At 40.7% G+C, this 19,746-nt stretch overlaps 1 protein-coding gene across 1 annotated transcript in view; it reads left to right on the top strand.

Annotated features, from left to right (window-relative positions):
- The window catches only part of raver2 (ribonucleoprotein, PTB-binding 2), a 96,326-nt gene that overhangs the window by 74,188 nt on the left and 2,392 nt on the right, over window positions 1–19,746 (top strand). The window contains exons 7-16 of the mRNA XM_037770344.1: window positions 1,774–1,856; window positions 1,957–2,055; window positions 2,580–2,718; window positions 4,127–4,464; window positions 7,220–7,328; window positions 8,734–8,915; window positions 9,639–9,752; window positions 10,220–10,321; window positions 11,915–12,133; window positions 16,189–16,328. Coding sequence (XP_037626272.1) covers window positions 1,774–1,856; window positions 1,957–2,055; window positions 2,580–2,718; window positions 4,127–4,464; window positions 7,220–7,328; window positions 8,734–8,915; window positions 9,639–9,752; window positions 10,220–10,321; window positions 11,915–12,133; window positions 16,189–16,328 — 1,525 coding nt within the window. The remainder of the gene's footprint in view (window positions 1–1,773; window positions 1,857–1,956; window positions 2,056–2,579; window positions 2,719–4,126; window positions 4,465–7,219; window positions 7,329–8,733; window positions 8,916–9,638; window positions 9,753–10,219; window positions 10,322–11,914; window positions 12,134–16,188; window positions 16,329–19,746) is intronic.

Raw genomic sequence — 19,746 nt, 5'->3', positions numbered from 1 at the left:
TTTGATATCATTTGGAGCCAGAGTCTGCGCAGTAGTGATCGGAGTGCTGGAGCCGCGGTATCGAGGTCCCGCCCACACACCCACCCGACTCGAGCACGAGCGGAGCACGGCCGCAGTTTGTCAGTGTGAGCCACCTCGCTGCTACGTCAGCATAACGGTAGCTGTTTGGCTAGAAAGACACAACTAACCATAATATCTCTATAAGTACCCTTTTTATAGCATCAAATAACTAATTAAAACCAAACTTATCAGAAATATTAAGACTTGAAAGTACATCAGCGTGATAAGAACTACCTAAAATGACAGAAACCATCTCTGGGCAAAATGTATTTGACGTGTACTTTGACTTTTAAGATTGGCCCATTTCCCATCCGCTAACATAGAGGGGGCGGGATTAATGACCTATGCTGCAGCCAGCCACCAAGGGGCGATCGAGATGTTTTGGCTTCACTTTGGGGTCATATCTAGAAGGTAACACACAAATTGCGATGCTCTCGCGAGATGGTTAAGGTAGAGCATTAACTTTGAATAGTTAAGGTTAGAATAGGTCGTCAGGCAGCGAGTCTTGCGTGAGTTTTTGCAAGTTTTAGGAATTTGCAGGTTACCTTCTACACACAACCACTTGTGGGGAGCTGTCATGTAATCCATCTTTACATACAGTGTATGGCTAAAACAGTATGTGAGTTTTTTAAGTATGTCCGAAACCTTAGTATGAAATCTAGTACGCAAATTGCATACAATTTCCAGTGAAATATCACAGTAGGCAAACACTGGACACTACAGCGGCATAAATATCCCACAATGCAATGCGGTAGTGACAACAACATTCATAACAGACATTGACGGACAGCTCTGTAACGTCAGTAGTTCTTGAATTTAAGTGTAAGTATAAGATTTCACTTTGCTAGGCGTAATATATTTTTTAACATTAGTTCAGACTTGATTCATGATTCTCCCAAATCATCGCTGGGTCACATGAGGTTGGTACGGGTTACCATGGTTACGTGTCTCCAACAGGAAAGGAGGCTCTCAGGGAGTGATGTGGTAATTACAGTTTAGTCCGTCCGAAAAGATACATACTACTGTTTATTCACACAACAGTGTGTTGAACGATAATACAACATGTTGAGTGTGTAGTGCCTAGTATGTGGTGGTGGAAGAATACAAAGAGAAGGAAAACTCCTTTAAGCACTGTGGCTGCCATTTCTAAATCATCTCATAGTTCAGCATGATTCACAGCCATTTGGTTCTGCAAAAAAAGGGAATATGTTTTTTTTTTTTCTTTATACAATTTCCAATATCTCTCTTGAATTTTTTAGCATTTTACAGATACAGACAAACACTTTACTGAATTAATGAAAAAAACAACCAGTGAGATGCTGAAGCGAGAGGCCGCTTCTATTGTTCCTGAGAAAACTGTCAGTACATTTAATAAAGACAGAACGTTTGAAGTTTGCATTTTTGCCTTTCTTCTCTGTATTGATTATTTTGTTGCTGTTTGTTTGAGCTTCTTTTCAACTGCATCTTCAACATCAAAATGAAGTTTAAACTTGGAAAAAGTTATGATGGAGGCAATTTGTGCGAACATAATATCCCAATATTGCTTTACTCGTGCTTGTTATAAAACAGAAGACGGTGTGACTGATGGATAGGTTGTCTGACTAATAAGGTAGTTGAAATGATGATTGATTAATGCATCAGTGGAAACAAAATGCATTAAAAAAAATCACAAAGAGAAGCACTGACTGATGTGTTTATTTGTTGTGTTTTTAGGGAAGTACGGGCGTCACACCAGCCTGCCGTTCCTCAGACCTCCTCTCACCACAGCTCTGCTCACACTGGGAAAAGCACACCAGGTCACAATAACATCAACACCTTATTCTTTCAGTGTGTGTGTGTGTGTGTGTGTGTTGATGTGTTTCTTACAATAATGTATGTTTTTTCTTTGCCCTGCAGAATGCTATGCTGGGTAATGGACTAGTCCTCCAGAACCTCTTGCATATGCAGCTCGCACAGCAACAGCTCCTTCACATCAAAGACAAACGCATCAGCAGCGTAAGACACCTGTTAGTGTGTGTGTATGAGTTAGTTAGTGGTGAGGGTTAATCATAGCGCATTGTGCTCTTACATTTTCCTCTTCAGCACAACCCCCCCGTACATCATGCCACCTAATTGCTGCTTTACTGTTTAAAAGGAAGACCTTGAGGTGTTTCAGATTCCCTCCACGTTTTGATTTGCATATTTTAAAATGTCTCTGGTGTTGTCTTTAATTGCTGAAGTGAAAGTTAAAAGTCACAGTGATGAAGAGGAATGCTGTTTAAATTTTTCTTTTTTTGACCCTCAACCCCTGTGTATTTGCTCGGCGTTTTCCTCATACTGTAATTTCTTCTGGCTTCTCTGGAGGATGTAAAAAAGGAGAAAAGATAATGATAATGCAGACTGTAGTGTAATTTATACTGTATGCATGATACTTGAACACTCACTGCTGTCCCTTTCTCTCCCTCATCTTCTCTCTTATCTCCTTTCTCTCTCCACCTCTTCCACTCTCTCTCTCCTTTCTTTCCTCACATAATCTCTAGATTACGTCTCTCCTCTGTCCTCCGCAGGTCTCCAGTCTGCTTGGGGACCCGTCCAGGCTGCTGATGCAGAAAGCTTTGTCTATGCGGCCTCAAGGCCTCGTGCCGCTGGGGAAAGGCCTCCTGGGAGACTCCCCTACAGGTGAGCAGGGCTCAGTATCAGTACGCCCTCGTCAAATGACTTGGTGTCATTACTGCAAGCTAATGAGACCACTGTGAGACCTGCAGTACGTCTCTCACCAGTGTTTTTCTTAATGCTCCATCTATCAAATTCATCTAGTTGTCTTCATTCACTTCTCTCAGCTGCCATCGTAAGAACATCGGAAAACGTTTGATGAATTAGCTCTGCAATAACAGCACCCTATTTCTGTTTTGTGCTGTCAAACAAAGCAAGCTGAGGCCACCCGTATCAAGCAGTAAAGAGAGTACATATCAGTATCCCAAAGAGTATTTGTATTTTCTCAGATATTTCTCACTGTCGTAAAAAGGATTCTTCTTACTGAAAGTGTGAATTGATGTGTAGCAGTATTTTTGAACAATAAAAGGTCGTAAACACAGAAGAAGAAGAGAGTGATATACGTGTAAACAGATATGTAAATAACCCTCGATCATAATATGTTTGTCGGGGTTGCCCATTCTGCAGATTCCTGAACGCCTCACAGTTGTACATTACTGTACAACACATCAGCAGGAACACTGCAGTGCATTTACAATTCAAATCTCCAGCTGAGAAAAGCTGTGTTGTTTTAAATGGAAATGATATATCATAGCAGTTGTGCGTATGTGTGCTGATGTATTTGCGTGTCCCTCTTTGATTGTGTGTGTGTGTTTGTGTGTGTGTGTGTAATGTGAGGCTTTTATCAGTGCATGTGTCTGCAGGGATTGTTAGCTTAAGGCTTGTTAGAGCTGATTCTCTTATTATGCTGTGGAGGCCATTTGTCACAGCAATATTGGATTTATAATAAGTGTGGTGGTGCATGTGTGTGTGTGTGTGTGTGTGTGTGTGTGTGTGTGTGTGTGCATCTTTAAATTATGTGTGCTTTTATGTCTGTGTATGTTTATTTTGTGCTTGTGTGTACATATTTGTGTTTATTAAACCCTGGAGTGAGTGAAATATTGGGGAGCGTGGAGCAAAGAGCTGGGCTGTAAATAAACATGATAAGTGACGATATATTACAGCTGGCTCTGCAGAGCCGGTCGGGCTGAGCTCTCAGTTTCCAGCCTGTCTGAGTGATTCGTGTCTCTCCAGAGGAGACGGAGACGCTGATGGTCATCAGTAAAAATCATTTCACGTGTTTATCTGGCATCTCTCCTCTCTTTGCTTTCATTTCCCCTTCATTTAATTTCCTTTACTTTACATTGTTCCTCTGCTGTGCTGTATTTCCTGTCTTTCCCATATTTCACTTTCCTTAACTTCTTTTGTTCCTTTTCTTTTGTTTTCCGTCATTTCCATCCTTCCTTTCTTTTACTTTACTTTTTCATCTTTTCCTTTTCTATTCCGTGCCTCTGTGTTGTATTTTATGTTTGTCCTATGTCCTCTCCTCTTACAGAGTTGGGCCACGAGTCAGTGCCATCGTCTGCCCACAATGCCACAGTAGTGGTATCGGCAGCAGGTGTGATGCCATACCTCCAGGGTCGAGCAGGAATGGGAGAGCAGAACAGCACCCATTCTATCTCCACAAACCCTTCTGCTTCCTCCTCCACCTCCTGTGACAGGCAGCCAGCTCCTCCTGGGACCATGCTGAGCTCCCATCCCCATCAGGGACAGAGCTATTCCTTGGGTATAAGTAACTCAGGACTTGGTCCTCCTCCACCTAAACCCCCCGGAGGAGTTTATACAACAGCAGGCCAGCACAACAGCTCAGATGGCTGCCCCCTGGCTGGCATGGTGAGCACAAATCCTCAAACACCGTCCCTCCTGTTCTGCATCTCACATTATTTTTAGTCACTTCTGAATCTCTCCATGAGTCGTCACCGGTCTCTGGATCTCTCTGATTGACAGGAAATTAAACTATTTTATTACACAGCTTTCTTGAATACTTGATTCTGATTGGTCAATCACGGCGTCCTACAGTCTGTTATTTCATTATAGCAGAATGTTGCTATGTATAACAGACCGTTGCTATGGGCGCTGATGTCAGACTCAAATTATTGATTTCTTAAGTATGTAGCCGTTTAATAAGCGGGATAATGTACAGCTAGCGGGTCGTTGTTGTGAAATAAACCCCTTCAGGGCGATGCTTCGCGTCATCGCGTCACATCGCCCTGAAGGGGTTTATTTCAAAACAATGACCAGCTTGCTATACATTATCCCTTACTTGATAATCAGTTAAACAGTGTTTTATTCTGCTTTTCTCAGTCTAAAAACATATTCAATCGATTGCCATTTGTTGGTTGGACAAATCAAGGAGGACTCTTTGAAACTAATTGTTCTCATAGTTACCGTTGCTACGCCTGCCAAGCTTTCCTTTTCATGCACCTTTTGCAGTTTACAATGATAATGGTGGCAGATTATCCCCTCAAAATTCTTCATTTTTTAAACAATGGGTTTTCAGACAGAGAAAGACAAAAGCAGCTGCTCATTCCTAGCCTGTTAAAGGTGCAGTCTGCGATTCTGATCCAATCCACTTTTTTTTTTATCAAATTACGGTCTACTAGCTGTCCGTTTCTGTGTGTGCACTAAAAATAAAATCTGGTGTTCCATCACAGCCCTGGCTCTGTAAATAAAAATGGCTCCGACCGAGCCACACAACACTATTCCAGCCAATCAGCAACCGGCGTTGGTGCTAAAAAGAGAAAGGCAGTGGGAGTGAGAGCGAGAGGAATGGTAAATCTAGAGGGGGGTCAACAATCCTTCTCCAGAATCGCTGACTCCACCTTTAACTCCTATTTTGCAGACAGATATTATTAGCTCTATCTAGCTAGCTAATTAAGACAACTCTAGTTTCATGAGTCTGTTGAAAACGCTGTCTCTGGCTGACTTCAATGTTTTCAGGCTGACTCGTTTTAAAAGGAGAAAAGCTAAAGCTACACATCCCAGACAAAAAAGTTCTCATCAGCTGACGATTTATGTTACTTAGAAGGCATATAAATAAAGAAACAGTATTGTATTGCAGTGTATAGCTAATCAGTCCTAGCATTACGGTATAATATAAGGACAAATATAGAAATAAATGACCAGGTTCAGACCGGATACTTCAGCTAAGCTTTCATACTTGTTTATGTTTTCAAACAGTAGCCTAAGTTTTATCTTTAAATGTGACAAGAGAAAAGGCCTTTTGGGTGACGACTAACAATGCGTTTGTTAAACTTAACACTGTCTCTGGTAACGTTGGCTGGGGTTGCTGGAGTATAAACTTCCCCAAACGTAATAAAGAGCAGGGTAGAGTTGCTATGGATTAGCTCGTTGTGAATGGGGCTTTTTTTAACCTGTAACCCCACACTCTAATGTATTTAGTTCATGATGTGCTCCTTGGGCTTGGAAACAACTAGGGGTGTCCCCGACTAAGAATTTACATACTTGATTCTGATTGGTCAAGTCTTGCCTGTAGTCGACTGATCATCAAATCATGTTTTTATGTTTCTGCTCATTGATCCTCCTCTGTTTAAGCTGTATTTATCTACAGAAAAATAGTAAAAACAACAAAGTTATTGACCGAGATACACTTGACTATCGCTGAGCTGTTGTTTCAGAATTATTAGCAAATAACTTCTTTGAAATTTCTTAAAAACCTCTGAATCATTACATTAGCTACCAAGTTACATATGCGTAGACAATAAGCCACACAAGGGTGAGATTTGTGCCTGATCACCTGATTACCATGAAATTTGCGGACCTGTAAAATGAAGTGTTACCGGATATATTTGTTAAAGTCCCTCATCACTACTCTCTCTTTCTACCCGTTTCTTGTGGACAGGTATTTATTCCTGATTTAGCCTCATCAGGGCTTCAAAAGACACACATTGTGTGAGCGTATGAATAAACAGCCATAGTCCCTCAAGGGCTCTCCCTTTGGGAAATTCCCATAATACACTTCTGTCTCTCCCTTAATTACTGATACTGTATGAGGCCTTCCGTCTGCCTCTCTGCCCGACCTTTTCTCTTCTACTCTGTCACCCCTAAGTGTCTACCTGCCCTGTTCACATGTACACCTTTCTGCACACTGAACACCTGACTGCCTTTCTGCTCCTCTACATGTCTTTGTCTCGTCCTGGTTTAAATAAAGAGCTGCTATGCTGACATCATCATCGGTAATAAGTCAGCGTACAGAGATAATCACAGTGCTAAAGTTCTTATGGGAACTGATTGCAGTCCCAGCGCTGTCTTCTCTAAAGTGTCTTTAATGGAGGGAAAGTGTAATTAAACAGAGTACAATCCTCCCAGGTTTCCACAGCCTCTTCAGCACTTCATCAGAATCTCTGCAACATTAAACACCTTATGTTGAGGCTGGTACAGTATGTTGGTGTGGTTGAAAATTCAAGTTAAGAGTGAGGATAGAAAGGATTCAGAGGTGGTGGATCAGAGGTTGTAGGGCAGACTGACCAGTAATTCAATTTGCTGTAAAACTTACAGACTGAAGTTGTTTTCTTTGACCTGCAAGACTTCCTAATGACACCATTTCAATGTGTTTCTCTCTGTTTAGGTAAGCGGTGGTCAGGGCTCTCTGTTGGGCGATCCTCCTAAAGAAGTCAGACTGCCCTCCAATCCTTACCTGAACCTGGCCAGTGTGATGCCAGGGGTGGTGCTGCAAGGTGAGCACAACAACACACAACAAATGAATGCATTTATCTTATCCTATTGTATGTGCAATCAGCTGTATTAAGGTAGCTCTTTCAGTACTTTTGACCATCTGGCAAAAACATAGCAACTCTTCTGTTTTGAACACGTTAGGTCGGCCCACGGAGAAACACTTTCACCTCTATTAATAAAAATAGGACTTTGACAAAACTATATATTCATTTTAAAGGAAAACTCCTCCAAAAATCTATCTTTTGAGTATCAAAAACTAACTGTCTGTAGGGTTGAAATGTGTTTCTACAATGTTTATCGCTTCCTCCTTCATGTAAGGAGGCAGCTGTGGTCAGCTTGGTTACAATTAATTCCAACAGCAATCCAGAGTCACGTCAAAGACACGTGTGAAATTGTATGAAAATGTGCATAGAAACTTTCTTATAGCAATATTTCGAGATTTTGAGTAATACGCTTGTTCTACCTCACAGTGATGACCAGACTCTAGGAAGTTACTGCCTCAGGCCAAGACATAGTTTATACACTTTGGTTTTTCAAAGGGTTAAACAAACAAGATACAACAAGGAATAAAAGCAGGCAACAGCAACCTCTAAAGATCATAGTAATTATGACAGGAGCAAAAGCGGAAGTGAGGTGCTATAGTATAGACGATGTGAAATTCCATAGGCGAGGGGGGTCGGGGATGATAGACGTGTTCACAAGCGTCAAGTTTCACTTTCGAACACATTTCACATTTGAAACGTAGTTATTTTAAGCTAAAACACAAGTTTTTCCCTAGACTTAACTAAGTGGCTTTGTTGCCTAAACCTAAAGAAGCTGTTTTGTTTGTCTTCAAAATGTAAAGCTTCATGCAGTTTTGTAACGTGTTAGAACGTGTTGCTTTTAAGTTTCACTTTTTCAACTTAGTAGGCGTAGTAGGCCCCTACTGATCCACATCTATGAGGCTTTTACTGTAGCGAGCGATAGCGCCTATTTAATGGCGGGATAACAGTGGAGTCGGGTGAAATGTTGAACAGTTCTTTTAAAACCCTCCTGGAGCATTGAGCACTCATCTGACGTTGGTTTGTATGTTAAGTATGTTAAACACTCATGGTTTTCTCCACAACAGTGCTACTAATGCACTGCTTCTGTGCCTCGTCATAGTTTCGAAGCTCTTCCAAAAGCAGAGTGAGGATTTTTTGGTGCAAACTGAAGATAGAGGTCAACTTTGGAAAAGGGGATGATGCTTTAGGAGTGGTTAGCTGTGGTTAATCTAAAAGGACTACAGCTGCCGTCCTCCATGAAGGAGCAAGCTATAAATGTTTCAGAGCCAAGGGCACAACAGATGGATTAATGTTGGATTACTTTGAGATATTTTTGCCATGTTAATGCGTATGTGTGATCACCCACTCATTGTTCCTCCTCCAGGATCAGTGGGGAACAAAGCCCAGGGAGGGCAGCCTGGTTCCGGGGTGTACGGCGGCTCGGTTGCTCCCGTCGTCTCCCAGGGCTCCGGCTCCTACTCCCACAACGTGTCAGCTACAACCACAGCCCAATACAGCACTGATACCTCCACTGACTACAGCCAATACAACCAGGCCTACACACAGGTACCGCAGCTCATACAGGACACACTAAACAGATGAAGAAATATGGTGATAGATGGATGGATGTGTGTTCACAATTGTGTTACTCTGCCTAAAATGTGAGAGAGAGGGATGGGTGCTGAATAGATGATCGATGGATGGATACATAATGAGTGGATGGATGAGAGCAGCAGTGACAGAGTGAGCTGTAACTACGGGAGGCAGGGAGGTGGAGGAGACGAGAATGGGAATGGATATTTGGACAGACAGTATGAGAGAGGATTTGGCAGAGAGCGCCGTGTCTTTCCATCTGTCCCTGCTCCCTTCATCTGTCTTAACACTCCAATCTGAACAAGTCGTGAAGCCTCCCTACTGGCTGTTTGTCTGCATCTCTTTCTTTCTTTCTTTCTTCCTCTGCTCTCGTCTTAGCGATGTCTCCTCCAGCAGCAAGTGACACATCTGATATTTGCAGCGCGATGCTAACCCAATTTTAAATGTTAATTACAATCTACTCATCCAAACAAATGAATCATGATTAGAGAACCAATAAAACGGTCGGTTTAATTTGTCTGGAAAGACAAGACAAAGGAGAGGAACAGGGGAGAGCCGTCGGCATGAACAATGGTTAATGAATGACAAAGAAAGAGAAAGAAAGAGACAAAAAAATCAGCAAAGACAAGAAAATTACTGAGCAAACATTCATCTTTCTGCACCTGATGTTTGCTGGTGTGTGTGTGTGTATCATAGGAGGCCATGCAGCAGTGGTACCAGCACTACCAAGCACAAGCACAAGCTCACACCTACAACACCGCTGCTCCACAGGACAACACAGCCACAGACTACAGCAAGGAGCACACACAGGTAACACACACTCATTTGTAACTGTGTGGGTTTCGATGTGCGTTTGTGTGTGCAAAATTATGGCTCATCATTTTAGTGTTAAATTTATTTATTTTTTCACCAAAAAGTAGCAGATTGGGTGAAATGATTTTTTTATGTTCCCATACATCATACAATTTGGGACACTGCTCAGAATATGTTATGTATGAGATAGATGAGATAAATGAGGAGAAAACACAAAAGACAATGCAGATCAACCAAATTTCATCCAAGTCTTCTAAAATTACCACTGAAACTACGGAAAGAATGTTTGTTTTTGTATTTTTAAAATCTAATTTTCACTGAATTTTTGCATTTTTGGTTTCCATTTTTGCGTTTTTAAATCGCTAAATGTTCAATAGATGCAGATACATTCCTGGATTTTTGCTTTAAAGCATTTTAAACAATGAGCCCTACAGAATTTGTAAATTACCCTTCTTGTGTTCAAGGCTCCTCCGGTGTCGACCTACGGGGATTACACTTCCTACATGCAGGCGGTCACTCAGTACTACTCGCAGCCTGCAGCAGCCAACCAGGCCTACGCCAGCAAGGTAAACACACACACGCCTGACCCAAACCAAAACATGATTCTAACCATAACCCCCATAACAGCGAAAACCCAAATGCTAAAATGTCCTTACTGTCAAGGTCCCACACGAACACAGACGCTCATCCGTTAAAGGGTAACTTGTGTTGAGTGTCTGACAACATTATGGAAAGGACCCTACAGAGAAATAAAACGTTTTTCTTATCTTTCACTTGATCCGGTCTGTTTGTTATTGTGTGTCTCGCTCAGAGAAGCCTCGTTCTGAAACCTTGCATAGCTTGCACATTGTCGAAATAAGCTAAATATTCAGCCATGACATTGAAAATCATTTAGATAACACTGAGCTAAGCTTTCTGTACTCCAACACAACAAACCCTGACAACACCGGTGTCCCGTGGCATTCCTCTCTCCACTCACACTCACGTTTCTACCGTCGTCTCTTCCGGCAACAAGTCACATGACACAATGACAAACAGAAAGTCAATAACGTTTAATTTCTCTGTAGGGTCCTCTCTGTAATGTTGTCAGACACATTACTAATTACAGAATCTGAGCCTCTCAGATTCGGTCAACGGTGGTTGACCCAAATGATTACATTACAGTTTGTTTAGCTGCTGCAGCGTTCTCCATCAATACTGGACCAATTTATAAAATTGTTGTCCCCATTATTCACTTAGACACAAAAATATGAGAAAATAGGGTCCAGGTTGAAAAATACCGAAGTTACCCTTTAAGTGCCCGGGAGGAAAGTTTGATACAATTTAATAATTTGTTTCTTTGAATTGGTAAATAGTAATATGAATTTTAGGGAAAATTTTAATTATTATGAATAATAATAGTCAACATTATTAGTTTAAGACCATTCACTAATTAATTTGCAGAAGTTATTAATTACAGCATACTAATGACTAATTATGTTTGTAGAAATTATCAGAAGCTCTTTAAAACCAAGTGAAACAGACGCAGTGTAAATGATCTGAGCTGCAGCCCTCAGAGCAGCATGTTGGTATTTACATGCAATTTGTGTGACCTCTCTCTAAGACACTGATACCCTATTAGAGGCAATGCATCACTCTGCACCCAGCAGCTGACACACACATCTCCACACACCCTGAGCAGCAGGTCCAGGCTTATCTGCTGCTGCTGGAGGCCGTACGACTGAGTGTGTGTGTTTGTCTGAAGTGTTTGTGTGAAGTGTTTGCTTGAAGATGCAGCCAGAGTTGCATTCTGGTCGACTGAGCTCACTGTTGGAGGAGAAACTGATGTCTTGGAGAAAATGATACGATGCGTTTCTGACATTAAACTTAACCAAAAATATGTTGACATGACATTGTAGCACTTAGTTTTGGCTCGTTGTCCTCAAGGAAAAGAACATCCGCAGACAGAAGGCGAATGAGTGTGTCATCAGACATCAGAACGTCTCATAATAGACACTAGGGCGCAGAAATAAATGAATAAAAGAGTGTGAGTCGGTTAATTTGTCAACAAAATGGACCCTAAAATGTAAAGTGGCTTTGGGGAATATTACCTTTATTGTGTTTTTCCTGACTTGCAGTCTTCAGACAGTCAACCACCTGTCGTTCACTGTCTCTTCTAGGAGGTAGATGTGTGTAAGCCTCTAGGAGTCTCTCTGCACGCAGTCAGTAACGGCGCCGCCCCACCACCGGCCGTCCTACCAGCTGCTGCCGTGCTGCCAGCCTACAGCACCTTGCCTTTAATGCCCGGCTTCCTCCAGGCGCCACACCCGGCGGCAGCCACGGCAAACCCCGTCACGCACGCACACACTGCCGCCCCCGACTGGAACACCTACTACTATGTGAGTAGAGAAAAAATGTACACTGTAATACAGGATGTGACACCTTTAGTACATCTGTGAGCAGTGATGGAATATATACTATTTACTCCACTACATTTATTTGACAACTTTAGTTACTTGTTACTTTGCAGATTCAGATTATCAAAGGAACAGTGTGTAACATTTTAGGAAACAGCGGTAACGTGAGCCGCTTAGTGTAAAACCGTGGTTCCGCCAACCGCCATCTAACTTCCTGTTGCTCCTAAAGTAGTGTTATTATTGTAAGAATGGCCTCTGAGCGAGGCAAACGGTGTTACCACGGTTTTGCACTCAGCGGCTCACCTTACCGCGGTCTTGGAAAGGGAGGAGTGAGCGGAGGGGTACTCAGTTGGTTGCAATCTGCAACCACACCGCTAGATGACACCAAATCCTACACACTGTCCCTTTAATACAAAATATAAATCAACTGACAAATGAAGATGTATTATTATAGATTAAGCTACTCTGCAGTATATTAAGTAGTTAAGATCACCTTTATCAGCTGTAATATTAAAGGGATGAACACATTAATGCATCACTAATTGTAATTCAGTAATATAATATAGATATATCTGAAATGTTCATAATGAATACTTTAACTTTTGGCACTTAAAATATATTTAACAACTAACTCAAAGGAAGATTTTGAATGCAGGACTTGTAACATAGTATTTATACACTGTGGTATTGCTACTTTTACTCAAGTAAAAGGTCCTGAATACTTCTCCCACCATCATAATACAGGATGTAACACTTTTATTACATGTGGGAGTGAAGCTGGAGAAAACACCTTTTTCACTCTACTTTTTCCCCCAATTATTTTTCCATTTTGAAGTGATCATTGAGAGCGCGCTCAGCTCAGGTGACAAAATCCAAACATTTCATATTGCAGTGAGCTACTTCAGTGTTTCCCCTCTGACTTCTGATGTTAGTGGGCGGTTATTAGTTGTTGACAGTGGGGAGCTGAAGGATCGCTGTTCAGCTCGGTGAATTCAAAGTAATAATTCAGAATAACCACTACTGGATGGATTTATGTGTAATGAGATAATCCTTACACAAAGGCCAAAACAATATAATAAATATTAGCACAGACTTTTATTTTCTGTAATTCTGTAGTGTATGAGTTGTCAGCCGTGGTCATAACCCTGTTGTTTGCATTAAAGAAGGAGTTATTGAAACTCCGAGAGGGTATCAGGATCACTATTTATTTTACTGCAGCTGCTTCACAATAAAAGCAGACAGAAAAGTCGATGAAAGGATTTTCACGTGAAGCAGCAACAGTAAGTGTTCATTGTAATATTAGCTGCTCTAAATGCATTACTACCATCATTTATGAAATAGTGATCAGAGTCTGGATTTGTCTTGACTGCGGATAGAAGCGAATATTCATTTAAAAAAGCATATATTAGAGACAGGCCTTGATGTCTGGTGTTTCCTGTTTTTATAAGTATATATGATCATATTTTAATAACACGTCTGGCTGTATACGTCGAAACTGTTTGCTGATATGCCTCCATTTTCGTTTGCTGTTGATGCTGTTTACCCACTCTGCTGAGATGATGAACAGGATAAGAAAGCAGAAACAAAAATAATTCTGCGACACACAATTCTGTTTACTTTTTCACACTTTCCACTAATGTTTGCTTGTTTTGTTGTGAATTACTGAATAATATGAGTTATTCTGGAGTCTAAACATTAGACTTCCTTAGTTGCTCTTTGGTTGAACTAGGGATGTCAACGGTTAACATTTAATCGGTTAACCACCGAGAACATTTTTGACTGGTTACGCATGTTGGTCTATCGGTTAATTTACGGTCTATGTGTTAATTCAACATGCGCACAGAAAGGAAGCTTCGGTACCCATGTTAACCAATTGAGCTGTTCAGACAGGATACACACACCGGGCCCGGCGCCACGGAGCGTGTGGGTGTGTGTGTGTGTGTGAGTGTCAAGCTGTGGTAAAGCAAATTTAAAACCAGACGAGAAAGCAGCCAAATGAGTATTGAAAATGTTACAATTCAGAATCTGTGCGTCATCTGCTGATCAGCCTTTACAGAGACCAGCTGATAACGATTGGTGGCTGATCGTTTGGAGCACCTTGATGACTTGTTCAAAATGCGGCAATAAACTTCAGCAAAGCCAACAGAAAATAGAATAAAAGACAAGACGTTCACAACACAAAACATTAAATTGGATGGATATAGCGCTTCGAAATGCAGCGCCAAAGCTCAGTGAGTCAATAGAGCGCCGGAGTAAAAGGAAAGCCCTTCTTATATTTCACATGAGTTTGCACAATTAATTCTGAAAAATGAACTGGTTAGTTACCGGTTAAAGTTGAAGTAGGCGAGGTTGCAGTAATTTTTATAAAACGGTCACTATATCGTGACAGTAGTACATTCAACAGGTAAACTGAAAAAAAAATCATGTTCCTCGGTGTCCTCCGGTGCTCCTAACGGCATCTGCAAGATTTCACAGACCGGAGGAAAACAAGCAGACAGAGCTGATCTGAGGCCTGTTATCCTGCTGCCGTCTATGAGAGCCGGCTGTCAATCACTCGCGAACTCCGACCAAACGGTCAAATTAGGCAGCGCTGATCAAATATGAATCAATATTATGTTACGTTAATGCCTATTTCTCGCCTCAAATGTTTTCAGAATCATCTCGTAGTGCACGGGCTAGATTTTCTAAAGCCTGAAAACAGAGCCATGATGAGGTGCAGAAGTCTTGTTATCTCTCAGAACACTTGAATTACAATATGCTGAAAGGTTATTATGGGATTTTTGCCCAATTATGCCAAAAATATACTGCCTGCTGCCACTTTAATGGGTGTCGGGCTATTGAAAGCAAAATGAAGTGAAACTGACATGTCTAGGTTGAACTGCTCTCAACCACAAGTAGTTGCTTTGTTTTGAGGTGTCACAAGCCACAAAGCTTGGGAACGACTGCTGATGACTGTGGAGATAGTAGATCAATATGTTCTATTACATGTTTGGCAATTTTCTGAGATGTGGCAATAGAGCTACAGTACAGCCATAACTTTGTCCTCATCTTTGAAGGGTGTGAAAACTATTTAGAGGAGAAGAAGAAGAGGAGGAAAGAGACAGAGAGCAGACAGGATCCAGACGCCTGAGCTAAGCCTCGTCTGTAGAAAGATTTACATTTGTTTGTACAGACAGTCTGCGTGGTCCTCTAGAGCCACCTTCAGACACAAACACAGGATGTTAGCATTGTTGTCAAAATCCACAACAACAACACATTTTTCACTTTTTCCAATCTCTTCTTTTAGTTTCTCTTCAGTTTAAGGTGTCGATCAATGTCGTGATGAAAACGCACTATATACATGAAAAGTCTCATGTGTTTCATGTATCATTTAATACTTACAGTAAGTAAGCACGCAGTAGAGATAAACAGAGATGCAGGCAATCCACACAAGAATCAAGAGAAAGCCAAGTTAGCAAAAGCAAAAAGAAGAAAAGCACAGGCCCGAAAATAAGAACAATCCCCATAATTAATTAAAAATCACATAAAAAAAATGTGGAAAGGATCTTTAACCTAAGAATGAACCATTGTCAGGATATCTTAACATTTTCACATTAAATTAAATTTTATTCATGGCATTTTAAAAAAAGTATGTTTGTAACACAGCAAAGTTTTTCTTGCTCTCTTTATTGAAACAAATCAAAACACAAATTTTACAACAACAATAACAACATATAAGTGTGGAGATACAAAAATTGATTAATTTTAGTCAAAATTAGGGATGGATTTGGACGCTTTTTCTGCTTGGAAATTTTAAGGTCTATGTTTGCTGTTTGGCTTGGAGTTATTTATTTTTTACTTTTGAGTGTGGAAGTGTTCAAAAAAGGCGCAGAAGTTTGATTGAACCATCTTTTATTTTCTAAAAGTAAGACATGTGATCAGTAAGTGCAACAGCAGTAGCTGACCTTGTTCCTTTAACATGTAAGATATTTAAGTGTTGCACTGTTTCTTCACCTCTACTGTCACTCTTCCCTCTCTTCTCACTTCTGTCTCCTCAGAACCAGACGAGGGGCCACAAGAGAGAGTACCCTCAGCTGGCGGTGCAGGAAGTGACATCATCAGACGGTGCCTACATCGGGCAGCACTCCCAAGGCCTGGGAGGGCAGTATGCTGACTACTTTAAGAGGAAGAGGCTCTAGTATGAACCAAACCACCTTAAAGCCTAAAGCTTATGGAGGGAGGCACACACACACACACACACACACACACACACACGAACACACACACAGCGTCTGCTGGATGTCACAGCTCCCTCTAGTGGCCTTTCTGTGGCTGCCATTTTGCATCCCTAAGTAGGTATTGAGTTTAATAGAATTCAGGGTTGCAAATGGCTCAAGTGAAAGCAAGCCATAGTGCTCTTTGATCGTGGCACTTCTATACACACACACACACACACACACACACATATAGACACAAACACGGTGTTGCTTTTGTCCTGTTCAAGCCTTAACTCTTTAACTTAAACTGTTGTTTCTCAGTCAGTGTGTCAACCGTACTCAACTAATATTATCTTGTACATTTTTTCTAATATAATGTAAACTAAAGTATATACTGTATCTGTACGTATAAGCTGCTTTTGTATCTGCAGCCAGGCGGCCTGTCTGTCTGTCTGCCTGCTGAAACTGTCTTAGGACTGGTCTACAGTCAGGTGTCTCTTTTCAAACTCACGCTTTTGATTAGTCAGTCGAACTGACATCTGTTTGTTCCCGCTGCAGTGTCTTTTCTCTTTTCCTGGTATTGCCCAGGTTTCCTCTTTTATATCTCCCCTCGCGGAGGATTAGAGTGTGTGTGTGTGCGTGTGTGTTTATGCGTGTTGATATGCTGTTTCTGTAGGAAGTGTCAGCCATTTCAATCCCAACGTTTGGGAGCATATCAGGAAAAAAAAGGGGCCTGAACCAATCACACCCCTTAATTGTGGTGACTTTACAAAAAGCTTCCCTCAATGAATGGACCTTTCTCTATAAAGAAAGATAACAGACTGGTGTAAATACAGTGTGTAATACAGAATATATAAAGCCATGCGTAACAGACAATATCACATTTAATGGACGTTCCCCAGCTCTGTTGTGAGCATATTGTACCACATGAATGACAGGAAAACATTAGGCTCGTTCGAGATGCGCCAGGCCTGCAAAACGCATGGCGGTTAGATTTGTGTCCGACTTGATCCCGACTTGCTCTGACGTCGTGCACACGTGAGCAACGATAACCTCACGAGATCGAGGCGGCTGCATTTTTTAAAGCCAGGCACCGTACTGTAGATGCTCTCCACCGACTACAACACCAAAGGGCATTATGGGAAACGCCTGGCTGTCGCCTGATCAAAGAGCTGATTGGCTCTTAGTGTTGACAACAAACCTCACGTTTTTTAGAAAATACAAATTATCTGTGCAATTGTAATATTTAACGCTAGATTGTAGGCTATTAGTCTCATGTTGTGCATTGAAGGTTTAATCTGTTAACATCATATCAATAATAATAATGATGGTTATTTATAAGCACTTATAAAAACAAGCTTTACAAGGCGGACATAAAAAGAATAAAGGATATAATACAATGCAAGATACACGCACATTTCCACATAGTTTTACAAACAAATATAAATAAATCTGAATGTGGTCTGCAAACTAAAAGCAGCCTACAAATCGGATCTAACAGGACGTCACTTTTCCTGTGACTTCCTGTAAATTCTTTGAAGGCTGCTGGAAACGGCTGGCCGACTTGGCCGCAGCTTTTTGCCATCGCCCCCTGCTGCCTGCCGCCTGATCTCATCTACTTTCCAGGCGAGGCGCAGTTTATCTCCAACGAGCCTATTTACTGCGTGTCTGTTTTTTTTGCAATCTACACTGTTATATATTTGTAATATAATATAATAATATTCCAAGGCAATTTATTAACATTGAATCAAATTGTGTTGACTAAATGTAGTTGTCTGGTTTGGTTTTTAACATTCAAGCCAAATTTGAGTGCACAGTCCTTTCTCCTCTCTTCTCTCCTCTTTTTTCTGTTGTAACACAGTTGGGTGTTTTTTGGGAAGATCTGTTGGGACTGTTAAAAGCAGCTTTACTTCCATTTTCCAGCTGCCATTAGAACATAAAGGATTCAGGCTGTACGTTTGTCCCGAATCCATACTACATACTGACTCAAAGCAGGTTCTCTCTCAGTACAAAAAAATCCTTACATGGAGTCCACTGATGGTTAACGTTGATGAATCGGCTCCAGAAACATTTCATTTTCTCTTTGTGAAGTTTAATTGGCAGTGATATTCTAAAGTTGCAGTTTGATTGTATGCATAGTGCACATATTGCATCATTTACTGTTACTATAAAATGGTAAAGTATGTTTTTGTATACTGACTGCAAACAACAGTATACTATAAAGATTAGTATATACTGTATATACAGTTGGTATAGTAGGGCTGTCACAATATCAGATTATCACTACATGATTATCGTGGCTAAAAGAATTCCCAATTACGCTATTATCGCAATATCTATAGAACATTTTTAAAGAAAATTCAGTCAGTCAGAATTCATCTTTAATTTTGTTCGTTTTGTCTCTTTTGGCAAAAGAATTACACTCAAAATGCGAGTGTGTGGAGGTGGAGAGAGAGTCTGTAACCATAACTGTATATATCAAATTATTTAAGAGGCACTGTACACTATATTATTATATGTGTTATTAACATGATATCAATATTAAATTTTTTAAGTTGTGTTACCAATATATCTCAACACCCCTAGTATGTAGTATGAGATTGGGACACAGTCTTTATCATTTGAGGGACGCTACGATCCTCAGAATCAAAAGATTTTCACATTTTTCTTATTTTTTTGTTCATCAGATGCTACTATAACGAGCCACTGTGCATGTTATTTTCTTTAATGGGCGCTGGTAGAATTTGAAGTATTTAGGGGAAACAGAAAAAAAGCAAACTATAATGTTAATCTTCATAGAGCTGATTTATTTCCAACCGTTTTTACAAGTGAACAGAGAAATAATTTTTTATTCTTTGTGAAAAAAAAAAAAAAGATTTCTTTAGGTAGTTTGTTTGATTAGAGCAAATGCTGTGAACTGAATTACACTTCATGTCCAGAAGGTTTGATGTTTATTACTAAGGAGGAGAGGGCTTGGTATTTTAATATTATAGTGTAATATTATGTTTTTTATGTGCACAACCCGGCAATAACTAAGTCTCCCACTACTGTAGAAAGTTGAATGTAAAATGTTTATTTTCTAGTGTAAATTATTCACACAGCATTATCATATATATACTCCTACGTAATGACGCATATGCTTAGTAAAAGCTTTTTTTTTCCCTGTTTGTATGTCTATTTGTATTCTGCTCATATCTGATTATATATCACGGAGCAGAATATTACTTGCATAGCCATGGCAACCACGCTCACACACTGTGAAACCCAATAGCAGGTGAGATCAGATAATGACGATACGTCGGTTTGGACCAGATATGTGGCGCGAGTTTCTCATCTGCTCGCTGTAAACAGGATGTACATGATGTTTACATGCGCAGACACAATAATAATGGAAGAGTA

This window comes from Sebastes umbrosus, chromosome 5 (assembly GCF_015220745.1).
Source record: "Sebastes umbrosus isolate fSebUmb1 chromosome 5, fSebUmb1.pri, whole genome shotgun sequence".
In the NCBI taxonomy this organism is placed as follows: Eukaryota; Metazoa; Chordata; class Actinopteri; order Perciformes; family Sebastidae; genus Sebastes; species Sebastes umbrosus.
Note: the sequence above shows the minus strand (reverse complement) of the source record. Positions and strands in the feature narration are given on the sequence as shown.